The sequence below is a fragment of the Erythrolamprus reginae genome, chromosome 2, assembly GCF_031021105.1.
Source record: "Erythrolamprus reginae isolate rEryReg1 chromosome 2, rEryReg1.hap1, whole genome shotgun sequence".
NCBI classification, from domain to species: domain Eukaryota; kingdom Metazoa; phylum Chordata; class Lepidosauria; order Squamata; family Dipsadidae; genus Erythrolamprus; species Erythrolamprus reginae.
The window spans coordinates 251,504,048-251,520,632 of record NC_091951.1 but is presented as its reverse complement, the minus strand read 5'-3'; the positions used below and the strand labels follow the sequence as shown (position 1 = coordinate 251,520,632).

At 38.1% G+C, this 16,585-nt stretch overlaps 1 protein-coding gene across 1 annotated transcript; it reads left to right on the top strand.

Moving 5' to 3' along the window:
• Window positions 1-1,670: 1,670 nt before the first annotated feature.
• On the top strand, window positions 1,671-14,834 carry LOC139159560 (sperm-associated antigen 4 protein-like). The gene is made up of 9 exons (XM_070736869.1): window positions 1,671-1,728; window positions 2,719-2,774; window positions 4,511-4,551; window positions 5,790-5,946; window positions 8,226-8,310; window positions 8,756-8,865; window positions 10,956-11,123; window positions 12,879-12,968; window positions 14,676-14,834. Exons 1-9 carry the CDS (start codon window positions 1,671-1,673, stop codon window positions 14,832-14,834), a joined length of 924 nt encoding a protein of 307 aa, XP_070592970.1.
• Window positions 14,835-16,585: the final 1,751 nt, after the last annotated feature.

The window sequence follows — 16,585 nt, the reverse complement described above, 5'->3', positions numbered from 1 at the left end:
CAGCACTTCAACTCATTTATTTTTCTTCTTCTTCACCTGGCAGTAAATTTGTGTGATTTGGAAAAAATAGAATAAAATTTAAAAAGTCCTTTAGCTTTGAATCCTCATATTTCATACTGAGAATTCCTCCCAATGAAGGAAAAAGGCATTCTCAGAGATCAGATTTTCTGGATCAACTTCTATTTCAGATGGAGCAGAAAGTACAATAATCTGTTAATAGGAAAAAAAATATAGAAAAATGTTAGATCTTTTCACAACACATACATTCTCTGGATTGTGCCAAAGAAGATGATTATAAAAAGCAACTTTTTAGAAGAGGGTTAGTTAGAAACAAAGGAAGGTTGTTTTGATGTATTTAGTAAACCATTATCTCCACTGCAGGTCTAAGAACTGAATCTGGGATCAATTTATTTGTTTGTTTGTTTGTTTGTTTTATATTGTTTTATATTACTTACCCATAGTGACTCAAGGCAGCTTACAGAATATAAAACCACATTTGAAACAATAAAGCTAATAAAAAGAATCAAATAAATTAATATAGGATAATCTAATAAAATCGCCCCCTACCCCATTCCCTATCCTGGCAGTAGCAGATCACACGAGCCATTTAATGGGCTCCACCCCATTCTGGGTTCCCCAGGCCCGTTGGCAGAACCAGGTCTTCAGCGCCTTCCGCAAGTGTAAAATAAATTTTAAAATATTAAATTTTCCATTCTTCAGTGATTCTATTCCATCATTTCTTTGATATTACTGTAATTCTTGTCCCGCAGTGAATCATCCTATGGAGAGTTGGCCATGTTGAAATCAACCCAGTTGAAACACCCATGGACCTCTTGAATCCTTTGCATAGACTCAAGCTGCCTCACTCCTCCATTACTTGCAGGAAGAAAGCTTATGTTATGTCTTCCTCTACTTCACAAGTAGTCTTTCTGCTGATCCTCTTGCTGGTTTTCATCAACTCTACTATTTCTTTTACTCTCACTTCTGCTTTTCCATATCTCAAGCAATGTAATAACCTGAGCATTGCCTAGAATTTGATGCTTGACCTGTTTTACATGCAGGCAATGTCCAATTCCATATCTGCATATCCAGTTTGGGAAAGGCCCCTATCTGATACCTAACAATGTTGCTAACACCTTAAACTGAACTGGTTGAACTCAATAGATGCATCTTCCTAGGTCAGCGCTAGGCAAAGTTGGCTCTTCTATGACATGTAGACTTCAACTCCCAGAATTCCTGAGCTAGCATGACTGGCTCAGGAATTCTGGGAGCTGAAGTTCACAAGTCATAGAAGAGCCAACTTTGTCTACCCCTGTCCTAGGTGTTTCTTCCCTTTCTCATGAAACAGCTAGCATAGCCATAATGTATGGTGTGATACCATTGGCACTAGGGGTTAAGGAAACACCCTGTTTGATGACATCACACCATGCATTGTTTTATGGCAGATATCAAGCAAGGAAAAGAGAGGAGAGAGAAAAAACATGAAGCAGCAGCAACCCTCAGAATGACTTGTTAATAAACCTCTCTGGTTGGGAAAAGAACGAGCAATGCCCTTGAGTGGCCTTCGCCATTATCAAAATCCCCATTCTTATCCTTAGCATTTTTATCCTAAGAATTTTCCCGTCTATTGACTTTTCTTTAATGATCCTACCTTCCTCCACAGAAGCCAAATGGATAACTGTGTGAAATGCTTGATGTTGCTCATCATAGCTGCCTCAGCTATTTATGGTAAGTACTTCCACTTGAGATTTGAAAAAAAAAAAACATCTGAATAGCAGGAGGTTCTCATGGATTGAACAAAAAAGGTGCTTGTGTCGACGACCTGAGTGTCAGAAGTCCCAATGTCCCAGATTTTATCCAGAAAAGTTCATGTTTTAACTCATGTCAGGTGGGCAAGGCAGTGGCTAAGGAAGGTTTCCTTATTGCTCATTATCACAACCCACTAATGCTTTTCCGTCACTCTGAGTTTACAAATAAAGTCCCACGAGGGTGATAAGCAGATGATAATCAGGGGTGGAGCTACTGCCTGGATGTCGGGGGGGGGGGTGAATTCAGCGGGGTAGCAAAAATGGAGCTCCGCCCCAGAGCATCCAATTTGCATTGAAAGATGTTGAAAGAAAATGCAGGGCGTCCTGCATAAGCCACGCCCACAGTGTGGTAGTAAAATTTTGGTAGCCCTTCACTGGAGATAAGTCCAGAGTTCCAGCAACCAAATAATAGTCCAAGATTCTAAAGTCTGAGAGCTGAGACCAAGCCCAAAATTCAAGGAACAGGATCCAGCGAAGCTGGGAAGAAGCACATCAAAACAAGCAAGTGTTCACGACAGACACGCCTTCTCAAGCATCTGATTCAATCAACCTTCCCCAGCTTTCCTTCTGAGGAAGGACGGGGCTGCTTCCTTGTAAGCAACCTCGCTGATCTCCTCTCTGCCCCTCTCCACTCTGCTCTCCTCATCCGTTCCTTGTCAGAGGCACTCTAGAGCAGCGGCGGGTTCCACTTACCTGCATACCGGTGCGCTGCACGGGCATCCTACTCATTCGGGTGGTCATGGATGTGTGCCTGTGCGTGCATTCCCACATGTGATTTTGCTTTTGCTAGAGGAACATCTTTCCTAATATTCTGTGTAATTTTAGCAATTTCTTGGACATGAAGCTTCAAGACAAAAGGCATTTGTAGAGTTCATTGTAGAAACTTCCCAGTTTTGTTTGTTTCTTACAGGCACCGTTTACAATGTTTGTGAATACCTGAAATTATCTGATGGCCTGTCATCAAAGGTAAACACCATTGCATGTAAGGGACAGAAAAGGAAGTAATCGAAATAGTTTGGGGCCAGATTGGGAAACTCACAGAGAATTTGAGAATTTGGCCTCAAGACAAAAAGGCTGCCACACACTAAGATCCTTTCTTCAGTAACAATTCTCAATGGAAACAAGCCCTTGCTCGATAATAAGAGGCCATCAAAGATGCTGTTCACATTTGTTTTCTTGGGTTTTGAGGCTACCAGAAATGTTGTATCTGGAAAACAGCAAGTGAATTTGTGTATAATCTGTCATCATGGAAGTGACAGTTAAAATCTGGAATTTATTTTTTAAAATAACTTGGCTCCTCTACTTTTGCATTCTCCAAAAATAGGTACTCCTTATTTAGTGACTGCAATTGACAAATTACAAGTCCGTTGTTCAGCAAAGCTGTCACTAAGCAAAAAATCACATGACCACAATTCTGCTTATTATTTTACTTCAGCTTTCCTTTGCTTTGAAGCAGGGGTGTCACAATTATGGCACAGCTGCATCACACACTGGCCACCCCCACACCCCAGTTTAACGAAGGGGGAAAAACATCACAATACATCACATAATGACAACATGAGTTTAACATCCCTGCTTTACAGCATTAGGATATAACCCCAAACAGTTGTGTGAACCCAAGCATAAGAACATAAGAAGAGCCATGCTGAATCAGGCCAAAGCCCATCGTGTCCAATATTCTGTGTTACACATTGGCCCCCTAATTGTACATGGGGATCTTGAGCAGAAGGAGAAGGCAAACTCCTCCCTTTCCCTTGACCCCCAAGAAAGGGTACTCAAGGGAATCCTGCCTGCCTCAACCAACATAGAGGCGGCACATGGACATCCATTTCAATAACCACCGATACACTTGGCATCCATGAATCTGTCTAATCCTGCCTTGAAGCTATCAAGGCTGACAGCTGAATTCCATAAACCAACGACCCTTTGGGTGAAGAAATATTTCCCTTGATTTGTCCTCGCTTTCTTACCTATGTGCTTTAAGGAGTGCCCCCTCGTGCTAGTATTGTGTGATAGAGAAAAGAATTTTCTCTATCCACCTTTTCTATCCCATGCATGATTTTATACACTTCGATCAAGTCACTCCTTGAATGCCGTCTTTCAAGGCTGAAGGGACCAAGGCGTTGCAACCTGGTATCATAAGGGAGGTGGTTCCAAGCAGTGTGGAAGGTGGGATAAATAAGAGGAAGAAGGTATGTTGGGATATTTTGTAAAAATATATATATAATGGAAAGTAGGATACAAACAAGCAAACATAAATTAAAATGTATTGGCTCTACCAGAGGGTATGGGATAAGCACAAGGCAATGTGGACAGGTAACCAAATGATGTTGTAAAGGTAAATGTGGTTATTGATTCCAAAATTAGTTTTTCATCATCTATGTAATGGTAAATTCTCACTATCTGAGGCAATCACTAAATGATAAGATTATAATTTACTGCATAATTCTGGCTGGGGAGGTATGGAATTGAATTTAAGTCAAGAAGCATATACTGTATATATATATACAGTATATGCTTCTTGACTTAAATTCAATTCCATACCTCCCCAGCCAGAATTATGCAGTAAATTATAATCTTATCATATATATATATATATTCTAAAATGGTCATAAATTAACTACAGTTAACTATGATTGAGGTCCACGTTACAAATTGTTCATATAAAAGTTGAATCATATATGTTCTTTTCCTTCCAACAGGAACTAACAAAAATGTATGAAACGGAGCTGAACAATCTCTGGTAAGACTATTATACATCCCTCCAAAATATCTTAAAGAAAAAGACTTTACTCATTAATTAAATGTATAAACTGCTTAAATCTATCTCATGACTCTGGGAAATTTACAAAATACAATAGTTAAAAACAAGAATGCACACAAGCTTTAAAAAAAAAAGTCTGGAAATTGTCATCCAATAAACCAAAACATTGGAAAGAGGCCTCTCCCCCTTCAAACCTAAGATATGGAAGAAAAGTTATGGTTTAAAGGAAAATAACTGTACAAATCTCGGGGAATGTGGCTTATTGAAATGCAGCCAGGCTTAGAACTACAGGAACTAAGACAGGGCTGCCCAACCTTGGGAAATTTCCAGAATTCCCCAGCCAGGCATGCCTTGGTCTAGGAATGTAACCCTCAAGCTTCATTATCTCATGTACATTAGGGTTAAAATAATAGGTTGTCCAATCCCATCGTTGGCCTACACCAGGGGTAGGCAAAATTGGCTCTTCTATGACTTGTGGAATTCAACTCCCAGAATGCCTGAGCCAATCATGCTAGCTCAGGAATTCTGGGAGTTGAAGTCCACATGTCGTAGAAGAGCCAACTTTGCCTATTCCAGGAGGCCGTCACAGCAAAAAAATGGAGCCTCCAGGGCCTTCACAGGTGGCACTGGTACATGTGGTGTTGAGCTGACCACGCCTACTATGGCCAACTTTGTGGTCGTAAGTCCTCAACTTACGACCACAATTGAGCACAAATGTTTTTGTTGCTAAATGAGACATTTGTTAACTGAATTTTGCCCCTGTTTTCCACTATCTTGCTACACTGGTTAAGTGAAACTCTGCCTTTGTTAAGTTAATAGCATGGTTATTAAATGAATCTGGATTCCCCAATTGACTTTGTCTGTAAAAAGGTTGCAAAAAGATGATCACAATACTGGGACTCTGCAACCGTCGTAAATATTAATCAGTTGCCAAGCATCTGAATCTTTGTCATGTGACCATGGGGAGGCGGCAACAGTCCTAAATGTGAAAAGTGGTCGGAAATCACTTTTTTCAGTGCCACTGTAATTTCAGACTTATTAAATGAATGGTTGTAAGTCAAGGACCAGCTGTATTACACTAGTCTACAGCAAAAATCCAGGCAACACTAGACGGAAGCAACAATAGAACGGGTTTGTATCCTTTTGCTTTGCCATTTAACAGTTTTTCAGAGTTTTGCATATAATCCTGATATCCATTTCCCCTCCTTTATTACAAGGAAATCTCAACATCTGCTGGAAGATCAATTCCATGAAATTCAGGACCTTAAGAATGAAATGGATAAACTGAATTCTGAGATCAGCAACCTCCATGAAGGCCGCCTGCAGTCCACCAAGCAAATCCTTCAGGAAAGTGACTTATCAGGAGAGGAGAAAGTAGGAAGCTGCAACTAATCTCAGAAATTCTCTGGTTTCGATCTTTCCAGATTATCATTTTCTTTTCCACATCTATTAGCTACCATAGAATGTCATTTTCCCCCCCTTTTACAAAACTGAAGTCTGTTAGTTGTTCTCATGCCCAGCCTCACTCGTACCAAATATGCTTAAAAAATACAGTAGGGAAAACATTGAACCACAGTGAGGGTTTCTTTCCTGCTGCAAAAGGGTAAATTATAATTTCATACTGGGCACTAGTATTCCATGTTGCCTCCAGTTTTGGTCGCCACAATATCAACAAAATGTTGAGAAACAAGGATGGTGCTAATTGGGTATATCTACTCTAATGAAAAGAAGGATTAGGGATGACACGAAAGCAGTGTTCCAATATTTGAAGGACTGCAGAGAGCAGAGAGCATCAACCTGTTTTCCAAAGCACCTGAAGGCAAGACAAGAAACAATGGATGGAAACTAATCAAGGGAAAAAGCAACCAAGAACCAAGGAGAAATTTCCCAACAGGGAGAACAATCAACCAGTGGAAAGGTTTGGACAATCCTAGACCTATGGTGGTGAATCTATAGCATCATGCGAGAGGTGGCATGCAGAGCCCTCTCTGTCATCAGTTTTATTTTCAGGGAAACAAAAGTTTGTGGGACTAAAAAAAAAATTCACTCAATCAATTCCAACTTCTCATGAAAGGAGAAGATCTCACAAAGTTGGAATTGATTGAGTGAATTTTTTTTTAGTCCCACAAACTTTTGTTTCCCTGAAAATGAAACCGACAAAGAAATGCGATGGAGCTAGGCTGGGGCGATGACGCACATACCCACAGAGAGGGCTCTGCATGCCACCTCGCGCATGATCCTATAGATTCACCACCATAGCTCAGGTGTTTCCCAAACTTGGCTCTTGTATGACATGTGGACTTCAACTCCCAGAATTCCTGAGCTAGCATGATCGGCTCAGGAATTCTGGGAGTTGAAGTAAAAAAGTCATAGAAGAGACAACTTTGCCTACCCCTGGTCTTGGCTCCTTTTGGCCTCCCAGATGTCAGTTGCTTTTCCTGCAGAGCTGCCTGTGTTGGGGTGCCATGCCTCCCTGCCAGCCAGCTGAGCTTCGGTGCACTGCTCGTAGGCTCATCAGCCTCCAGATTCCTACCACCGGGCACAAGTTTTGGAGAGGTGGGGTGGAGAAACAGATGAAGGCAATGAGAGAGAGAGGGGGGGAAGGAGAGAGAGAAATTATATTACAAAAGTTTTTATTGTTATTGAGCATAATATTTCAAAAGCAGAAAAATTGAAGGGGCATAAAAGTTCATTTATCACATTTTTCATAGAACAATTAGCTGAACTCTGCCTTTATCATTATTTTAGATAGTAAAACCTCAGTATTCAGGTTAAATTGCCTTGTTGGAACTTTGCGGCAAGTTATTGGGTTTTGGCTTGCAGTCTCTAAAAGGTTCGCCACCACTGCCCTAGTCATAGGATTCCCACTGCTCATGATAGAGATGCTTATAATAAAAGGTGTTCTAGTATGCTTTAAGTCTTTATGGTGAAGACAAAACAGTTACTGCTTTTGGAGAGTTGAGTGGTATAGAAATTAAATAAAATAGTAAATTATGGGATTACCCTTTACCAAAAGTTTAAAGGAAATTTGTATATCTCCAACCTACTACATGAGATAGTCTGTTTGAATTGATTGATGACTCTAAGAATTATTAAATCTACCTCTCCTTTCTACATACTTTTCTTCTCCACAGAAGTTCCAGCCTTTATGTCTAAAAACCATGAGCATTGCATAGAGATTTCTGCACTGATATAAATTTTTGTCTTTTGACATTAGCCCCCAAATGCCTGTGTCCCAGGGCTGGCTATAGTGTATGCTTCATAGACATCATCTTTTCACATAATTAACTGACAGATGAAAACATCTTAATGCTATCTAAAAGAATCGCGGTACACACTGTTTTAAGCACCAGCAACCATTCCTCCTTAGCTAAAATCTGATAGAAAAATATGATTAGATACCAGTTAATATTCCTTTATCGGCTATTCATTTGGGCACATTTATTTCCTGTCCTTACTCAGCAAACTTGAGAAACAAACCAATTGGCAAATTTTGGCTTTTTTGACATGATGCTTTATTGTCCATATTTGTGTATCTGTTGCTAACAGTTGGAATTAAGTCTATGGTTCTATTCATAACTTACGATGTCAAATGCATGTAACTGATGTTTGTATAAACTATTTCTATGGTGCATTTTTCTTCTCCTTGGCAGGAAATTATTGATATGGTCAATCTGGCTTTTAAGAAGATTTTTGAAGACGGTATACAGAAGGCTGACTGGGCTCAAAAGTCAACAGGTAATGTCCTGAAAGATGGAGTGGCTTTGGGTTTGCAACTCACAGCCAGGAGTGTCTTTGCATAAACTGCGACTTGAAAAGTGATTTGAAATCATATCTGACAGATTTTTCTCCTTCTACACTAAAATCTACAAAAGATAAATTACTATTGGATAATTACTGTATATATGAGTGAATTTAATTTCTGATGAAAAGTTTCTTTATATTTTATTCTGTCCTTATTGTAGCCTTTATAAAAGTATCATCTATCTACATGGAGACTACGCGGGAACTAATATTGGGAAATTACATGTGAATGAATGTAATTTCTGATAAGAAATCTCTTTATAATTTACTCTACTAATTCTAGACTTTAAAAAACATCTGTCACAAGAAAATACATCTAAATGTTCACTAGAAATAGAAAACAACTTGAGGTTACATAATCATCTGTCTGTCTATTTAGGAGCCACGATTGATAAAGACAGGACATCTAAGTCTTTCGATTTTTTACACCAGGAAAACTGTTGGTTTCCATTTATCTCTTCAGCCAACCCCCCTGAAACTATTTTACAGGTGCAGTATTTCTATCATTGCTATTAGTTAATTCAGAAGAATAGTACAATTTCTCAGCTAGAAAAATAGTACTGCCCCGAGTCCAGTTTCTATCTCATAACTATATACATGTCATTATTTTCTTCTGGATGTTTTCTTTAACTTCTCAATCTAGCCTACACTATAGCCCTTGGATTTCCTAGAGATCTTGTATTCCAGATCGAAATGTTGATAAAATCTGACTTCATTTAATTTTAAGGAAAGCTCAGTGCTTTCCTTAAAATTAAAGGATGCACATATTTGTGAATGGCTCTGCAAACGTATTCTGCAGTTCTTCAGGGCCTATTTTGTTCTGACTTGAAAATCTAACTGTTGCTTTTCATTGCATTAAACTAAGGCAGAGTTCAGAAGTTACAGTAATATGATTTCGGTTGGTTTAGAGCAGGGACAGGAAGGGTGAAGGACTACCAAATTTTTTACTACCACACTGTGGGCGTGGTTTATGCAGGACGCGCTACATTTTCTTTCAACATCTTTCAGTGCAAATTGGGTGCTCTAGGGTGGAGTTCCAATTTCGCTACTCCACTGCGTTCCCTCCCATCCGGGCTGTATCCCAACCCTGGGGAGGGATGCACAAAACTCTCCAGCTCAAAAACAGAATATTCCAGAGAAGAAAAAAATCTTCTCCTTTGTATGTCGTTTCTGAATGGATATCTGGAATAGTTTGTGAAATTCTGAGTTGCTGTATTTAAGAAGATTTTAAATGATGGCAAAAGCTGTGATGACGCAGTAGTTAGAATGCAGGATTGCAGGGTAACTGCTCACTGCCAGAAATTCAATCCTGACCAGTTTAAAGTTGATTTAGTTTTCCTTCTTTCTGAAGTCGGTAAAATTGGGGGCTGCTAATGTTATAAACATCTCAGAGAATGGTGTAAAGCACGGTGGAATGGTATATAAATCTAAGTACTATTGCTATTGCTATAGTGTAGACTGTTTCTCCTTATTTATCCTTTCTGGATGTTGGAAAGCAAAAGGAGAATTCTCTCCCATTTCTATAGAAGTCTTCATTATTGGGCTTCAGAATGGAAGAAAATATTTCATTCATTCAGATGTAGGATGTGTTATTTGAGTGTTCCCTTTATTTATTTTTTTGAGCAATACACACACAAACACCCACACACCCACACACACAATAAGTTTATTGGTAAGGAGTATGCATAAGCACACTATTGTGCCTAGCATCCCTGTCTTATTGTCCTATTTGCTTGTACCTACTTAACTTAGGTTTGCGTTTATATCAATACCTGCTATTATTTACACGTTTTGATAAACAAACACATAAATTTAAAAAATAAAATAAATCTGCCAACCTTCCGGGAATATTTCTTTAATCCCATCCATCCCCTTTCTCTGTTCTTTTCACCTTGTACTCTCCTCACTTTATGTAATCCTTTTTCCGAGTTCGTCATCCATTCCCTTCATTTCTAGAGGGATAAAAATAAAAATGTTGGAGATCCTGGTCCTTTCTTGCCCATTCTCTTCACTCCTCCCCTCAATGAGATTAAAAGACAGATAGACAGAAAGAGAATGAGAAAGAGGGAATGCCTCATTTACAACGGAGGAATGAGGGAAGAATGACATTTTCCTGGTTGCAAATGATTGGAAAATTTACACTAGTTGGGATATTATTCTGTTTTAATTACAAAACTCTATTTACCCACTAATAGTTTACTTTGCTGGTGTATCTGACCTCTTAATAAGCCAGAGAAAACACAGAATAGAGGTCAGAAGCAATTTTGTCACACATTCACAATAAAGTTCACCCTACTCCTGGAGAAACCCCAGTCATTATTGTACTCACACATCAAATCAATCTGCAGGACGTGAATTCATTTTTTTAATTGATTTTTAACAATTTTAAGATACCCACAACATAAAACAAGTGTATAGTGAAAAGTGCCCACCACCCGACAAGCATACATACCCCACCACCAAATTGGGGGTGTTTCTTGTATAAACCATTGAACCCCAGAGCAATATATCTATTTACATATTATAGAGTGATTCCAATTTTGAGCATTTTATTTATGTGAATGGTCTCCTGTTTGTAGCCGGATGTTTACCCTGGAAACTGCTGGGCATTCTCAGGATCTGAAGGCCAAGTTGTAATTAAGCTGCCTGAAAAAGTCCGACTCACAGCCGTTACAGCTCAGCACATCTCTAAAGCAATAGCTTTTTCGGAAGGAATCACAAGCGCTTTAAAAGATTTCTTGGTTTATGTGAGTACAATACTGTTTTAACTTATCTTATATCTTTCCTCTAAGGTTCATTAAAAGAACTCCAATTTAGGAAGCACCAAGGCTACTATGCCCTTGATATTCATCTGAAATAGGATATGGAGCCATTCTGGTATCGAGGTTAAGATGAAGCATTAGAAATTAGTGCTCCGAGTTCTATTTCTCCCTTTAGTATAAAAGCCAGCAGAGTTTAGGCCAGTCATTCTCCCTCAGACCAATTCATCTCTCAAACTTCTTGAGGAAAAATGGGAGGTGGGAGCATCATGAAAATATAGCAATGAGCTGCCAAAATGTTTACTGCCACACTGTGGGCATGGTTTATTTTGTGGGTGTGGCTTGCCTGCCATGTGACCAGGTGGGAGTGGCTTGACAATCATGTGACTGGGGTGGCTTAAAGGTCACCGGGGTGGCTTAAAGGTCATGTGACTGGGTGGTAGTGGCTTGACGACTCTTTTTCAGTTGATTAAGTCACAGTATTTGAATAGCCACCAAAAGGACAAATGATAGACAGCATTATTTGTTGAGGAGCCCAGTAACATTTTAAGGTTTTGTACTAAACCCATAAGGTTCAGTATGATAACAGATTAAGCAAGTAGCTCAATTTTCTTTAATTGCTATAAAAGTTAAGATCTAGATAATGATTAAAATGATTAAAGTGTTTATGGGTAAAACATACTATTTAATTATTTCCTATTTTAAAAGCAATTAAGGATCATACTAAGGTACTAGAGAAGGAAGGACAATAAAAAAATTATTAAGTATTCTATAAATAGTGCATGAACTTACAACTCCCACTGTGTCCCCCTCCCATGGGGGCCGCAGCCCATTATTGTGTACAGATTTTAAATTGTAACAAATAAAAGTAAGATACAAATTTAAGAAAAATATTAATTAATACCTTAATTTGTGATATGCAAGCTATTGCTCCCTTCAAAAAGCTCCTTTTGAAGGGATTGGTACATAATACACTGCCAGGTTCTCTGGACTGGCAACCTATCAGTAGAGGCTGGATAAACTAGCAATATTTGGAGTAATGAGCTAAATGGCCATTCCCCCTGTAGAATTCTAAGACAAGCAATTATATCTGCCCAACTCTATCAGCTTCCACCTAAGTAGTCTTATCCAATGACATGGCCTCACCTTCCCTAGTGTCTTTAATTCAGAAAATGACTAACAATTCCTTTGCTGCTTCCCATATGAATTCATTTAAAGACTGTCCCTTTTCCTACTGTTATTTCCAGGGAAAGTCAGAGTCCAGATCAGTACACCAAAGTTGCTGAAAATTAGCAGCATAGCTTTCTGACATAAGCCCTAACATAGGCATCTTAACATTCCTATATCTTCTCTTCTACTCTTTCTTAGATACATTTTACTATAAGTATATCCTCTATATAACCTACATCATGTATTTTACTATGTGTATACCCACTAAAACCCCCATTTTGTAGTGGACAAATTCAATCAATCAATCAATAAAATAAACATGTTAAAAACAATCTGGCAATATCCAGGGTGAAAAATCACACCATTCTCTGTAGCTCTCTGCCCGTTTCATATAAAATAATTCCGCTCACCATTAAAAGATTGCCTGCTTGTCAAGACTCAAAATTCCTTTTTTTTTTCCTTTTGGTTTCTGCATTGACCTGAACTTGTTGGCCAAGAACTGCTTCCAGGTTGTCCTTCAGGGCTGCTGCAGCATTCAACTCTTCTACACTGATTCCCTCCTTTTAATTTTAGGGGCTAAATGATGAAACAAAAGAGGAGATCCTGCTGGGAACATTCAAGTATGATAATGAGAAGGAATTAATTCAGACATTCCAGCTGAAGGTAAACTAGAAATGGGAGAAGTGGGGTAGAGGTAAAACTAAAGTAGGATAGAGTAAAACCGAAGGGGCTGTGTCAGAGGGAGTTGTTTTGAAAGAATCTCTCCAATTTCTGCCCCACCTACTAAAAATCAGACAACTTTTAATTCAGTACTTTAAGGAGTGGATTAGGCCAGAGCTGGAAAACCAGAGCTCCTCCTGAGGAAATATAGTTTAGATCAGTGATTTTCAACCTTTTTTGTGCCATGGCACATTTTTTACATTTACAAAATCCTGGGGCAAACCACCAACCAAAATGACCCTCTAACACAGTACATATTATATATATAGTTAATAATATAGTTCAAATATCTATATACACCATCAGGATAGACATAACCAGCTGAGGCTTCATCTAGTGGTGGCAACATTTACCTCCAGTTCTGACCAGGATTAAAAATCGGGACCATGGGGAGGAGTAGCAGCTTCAACTACTCACTGCAGCCACACGATGACAAGTGTGCGGCAGCCCGAGCGGGGACCTTCCTGGGTGTGGATGAGAGGCGGCCTGCTATTGGTTCATCGCTAGTGGTCAGGATGAATCCTAGAATGTGATTGGTCAGTGAGCATTCCCTGTGCCTCCACTCTTCGTGTTGCTGATAGCTGAAGGGATTGTTTATATTCGGATGGAGGTGGCTGGCGGCCGGCCGGATAAATGGTCTCCGCGGGCCATAGTTTGGGGACCCATGTTTAATTTCTCCACGGAACACCTGACCATGTCTCACGGCACAGTAATTTGCCGCGGCACACTGGTTGAAAAACACTGGTTTAGATAATCTGTGGCACTATAAAGATAGTCCCCGACTTACAGCAGTTGACTTAATGGCTGTTCAAAGTTTCAGCAGCATTGAAGAAAGTGATTTATGACCATTTTTTCACATGTGTAACCATTGCAGCACCCCTATTTGTACACTTGACACCTGACACACAATTTGGACAGCTGCAGTGTCTCGGGGTCCATGTGATTAACTTTTGCAACCTTCTGACAAGCAAAGTCAATGGGGAAACCAGATTCACGTAACAATTTGTTAAGTAACAATGTGTTTCTAATTAAACAAATGTGGCAAGAAAAGTCGTAAAATGGGGCAAAACTCACTTAGCAAAATTCTCACTCAGCAACATAAATTTTGAGCTCAATAGGGGTCATATGTTGAGGACTATATATATTGATGGGAGCTAATGGGACATAGCAAAACAAAAAACAAAAAAACCCCACAACAAATCTTCTTTCTGATGAATAACAATCCCAAAGCAGTTATATTAGCTTTTGGGAAACAGGTCTACAGATTTATTTTATTTATTTATTTGATTTTTATGCCGCCCTTCTCCTTAGACTCAGGGCAGCTTACAACATGTTAGCAATAGCACTTTTTAACAGAGCCAGCATATTGTCCCCATAATCCAGGTCCTCCTTTTACCCACCTTGGAAGGATGGAAGCCTGAGTCAACCTTGAGCCGGTGATGAGATTTGAACCGCTGACCTACAGATCTACAGTCAGCTTCAGTGGCCTGCAGTACAGCATTCTACCTGCTGCGCCACCCCGGCTCTTGTATATAGATATACAGTATAGGCTTTGCACTCTTCTATTAAACCGATAGAGCCATTCAAGAGGATGACTTCATCTCGATTGCTTTTTATTATGATTGTTCTTTTCCCTCATCTACATTTCAGAATGAACAAGAGAAGGCATTCCAGTATGTAAAAATCAAAGTGGAGAGCAACTGGGGAAATCCAGAGTACACTTGCATTTATCGAATCAGGGTGCATGGAAGGATGGCCAATATAAACTATTTGGGCAAGAAAGTGGATCAAATCTACCAAGATAAATAAATCCTGCGACTTTCCCATATTAAATTTAAATTAAATTTATTAAATTTAAAATATTTTGTTGGTTCTTCCAAGACAAACACTACATCATCTGCGAATGCTTGTGTTTTATAAATTTCTTTTTTAATCTTCAATCCTTTTATTTCCTTATCTGCTCTTATTTTAATCAACAGTGCCTCTAATGTTAAAATAAATAATAGTGGCGATATTGGACAACTTTGTCTTACTCCTCGTTGTATATCTACTTTTTTGGTCTGTTCACCATTTATTATAATTTTAGCTGTTTGTTCTGTATATATAGTGTTTATTATATTAAAAAACTTTGTTCCTACCTCCGCCTTATTTAGTTGTACTTTCATAAAGTTCCAATCTACATTATCGAATGCCTTTTTCGCATCCAAAAATATAAGCACCATTTGCTTTTCTGGATGTTGCTCATAATATTCTAATGTATTTACTATTATTCTTAAATTATTTTTGATTTGTCTTCCTGGTAAAAATCCATTTTGATCACTATGTATCATATTATTTATAATACTTTTAAGTCTATTAGCAAATATTGATATAAAATTTTTATAATCTACGTTTAATAGTGAGATAGGTCTATAATTTTCAATTTTTTCTTTTTCCGTGTCAGCTTTATGTATTAAAGTTATTAAAGTTTCTGACGATGTTTTTGGTAATTTACCTTCTATCAATATTTGATTATATGTCTCAAGCTTATTTGAGAAAAGTATTTCTGTGTCCAATTTATAAAATTCGGCTGGTATTGAATCTGGGCCAGTCGCTTTATTATTTTTTTGTTTCTTTATAGATTGTTTTAATTCTATGTCTGTAATAGGTTTGTTTAGTCTTTGCTGTTGTGTTTCAGTTAATGCTGGTAACTCTATTTTTTCCAAATATTTGAAAATTAAATCCTCACTTATTTCTTCTTTCGTATAATTGTTAATAAAATTTTCTATCCATTTTTTGTACTCTGGGTCTTTTATTATAGTTCTATTCATTGTCCAATTTTTTATTTTCCTTTTACCTTTCCAATATATGGATAAGGGGTTGTGATCTGCCCAAGTATTTGTCTCTATTTCTATTTTACTAATTTGTTCCATTATATGGGCAGGGGCCCAGGCCATATCAATTCTAGACCAAGTCTTGTGCGGGTTAGAGTAAAAAGTATATTGGTTATCTTTTAGGTGTTGTTCTTGCCATACATCTTTTAATGATAGTTCCGTACTCTTTTTCCAGAACGTCCCAGGTAAAATTACCTTTTTTTTCTTTTCTTTTCTCTTCCCAGTATAATCCATTTGGTCATCTGCAATTGCATTGAAGTCCCCTATTATTATCATATTTTCAATTGATAATTCATTAATTTTTTCGTGCAGATCTTTATAGAATTGTTTTTGATTATCATTTGGTGCTTAAATTGAGACAATTACAAGAGGTTTTGTTTCTAAATCTAATTGCAATATTAACATCCGTCCATCACTGTCATTATATATTTCTTTGCATTCAATTAATTCATCAACATACATTGCTACACCTCTTTTCTTTTGATTTGCCAAGCTAGTATATAATTTCCCCAATTTTGAGTTTTTAAGGAGACTTCGTTTTGATTTTTTAATATGAACTTCATGTAAAATATTTATCTGAGCTTTTTGTTTCATAAGTTTAGTTAATACTTGATTTCTTTTCCTCGGGTTGTTCAATCCATTTACGTTGACTGAAAATATTTTCAGATCTTCTATCATCTTTATTTT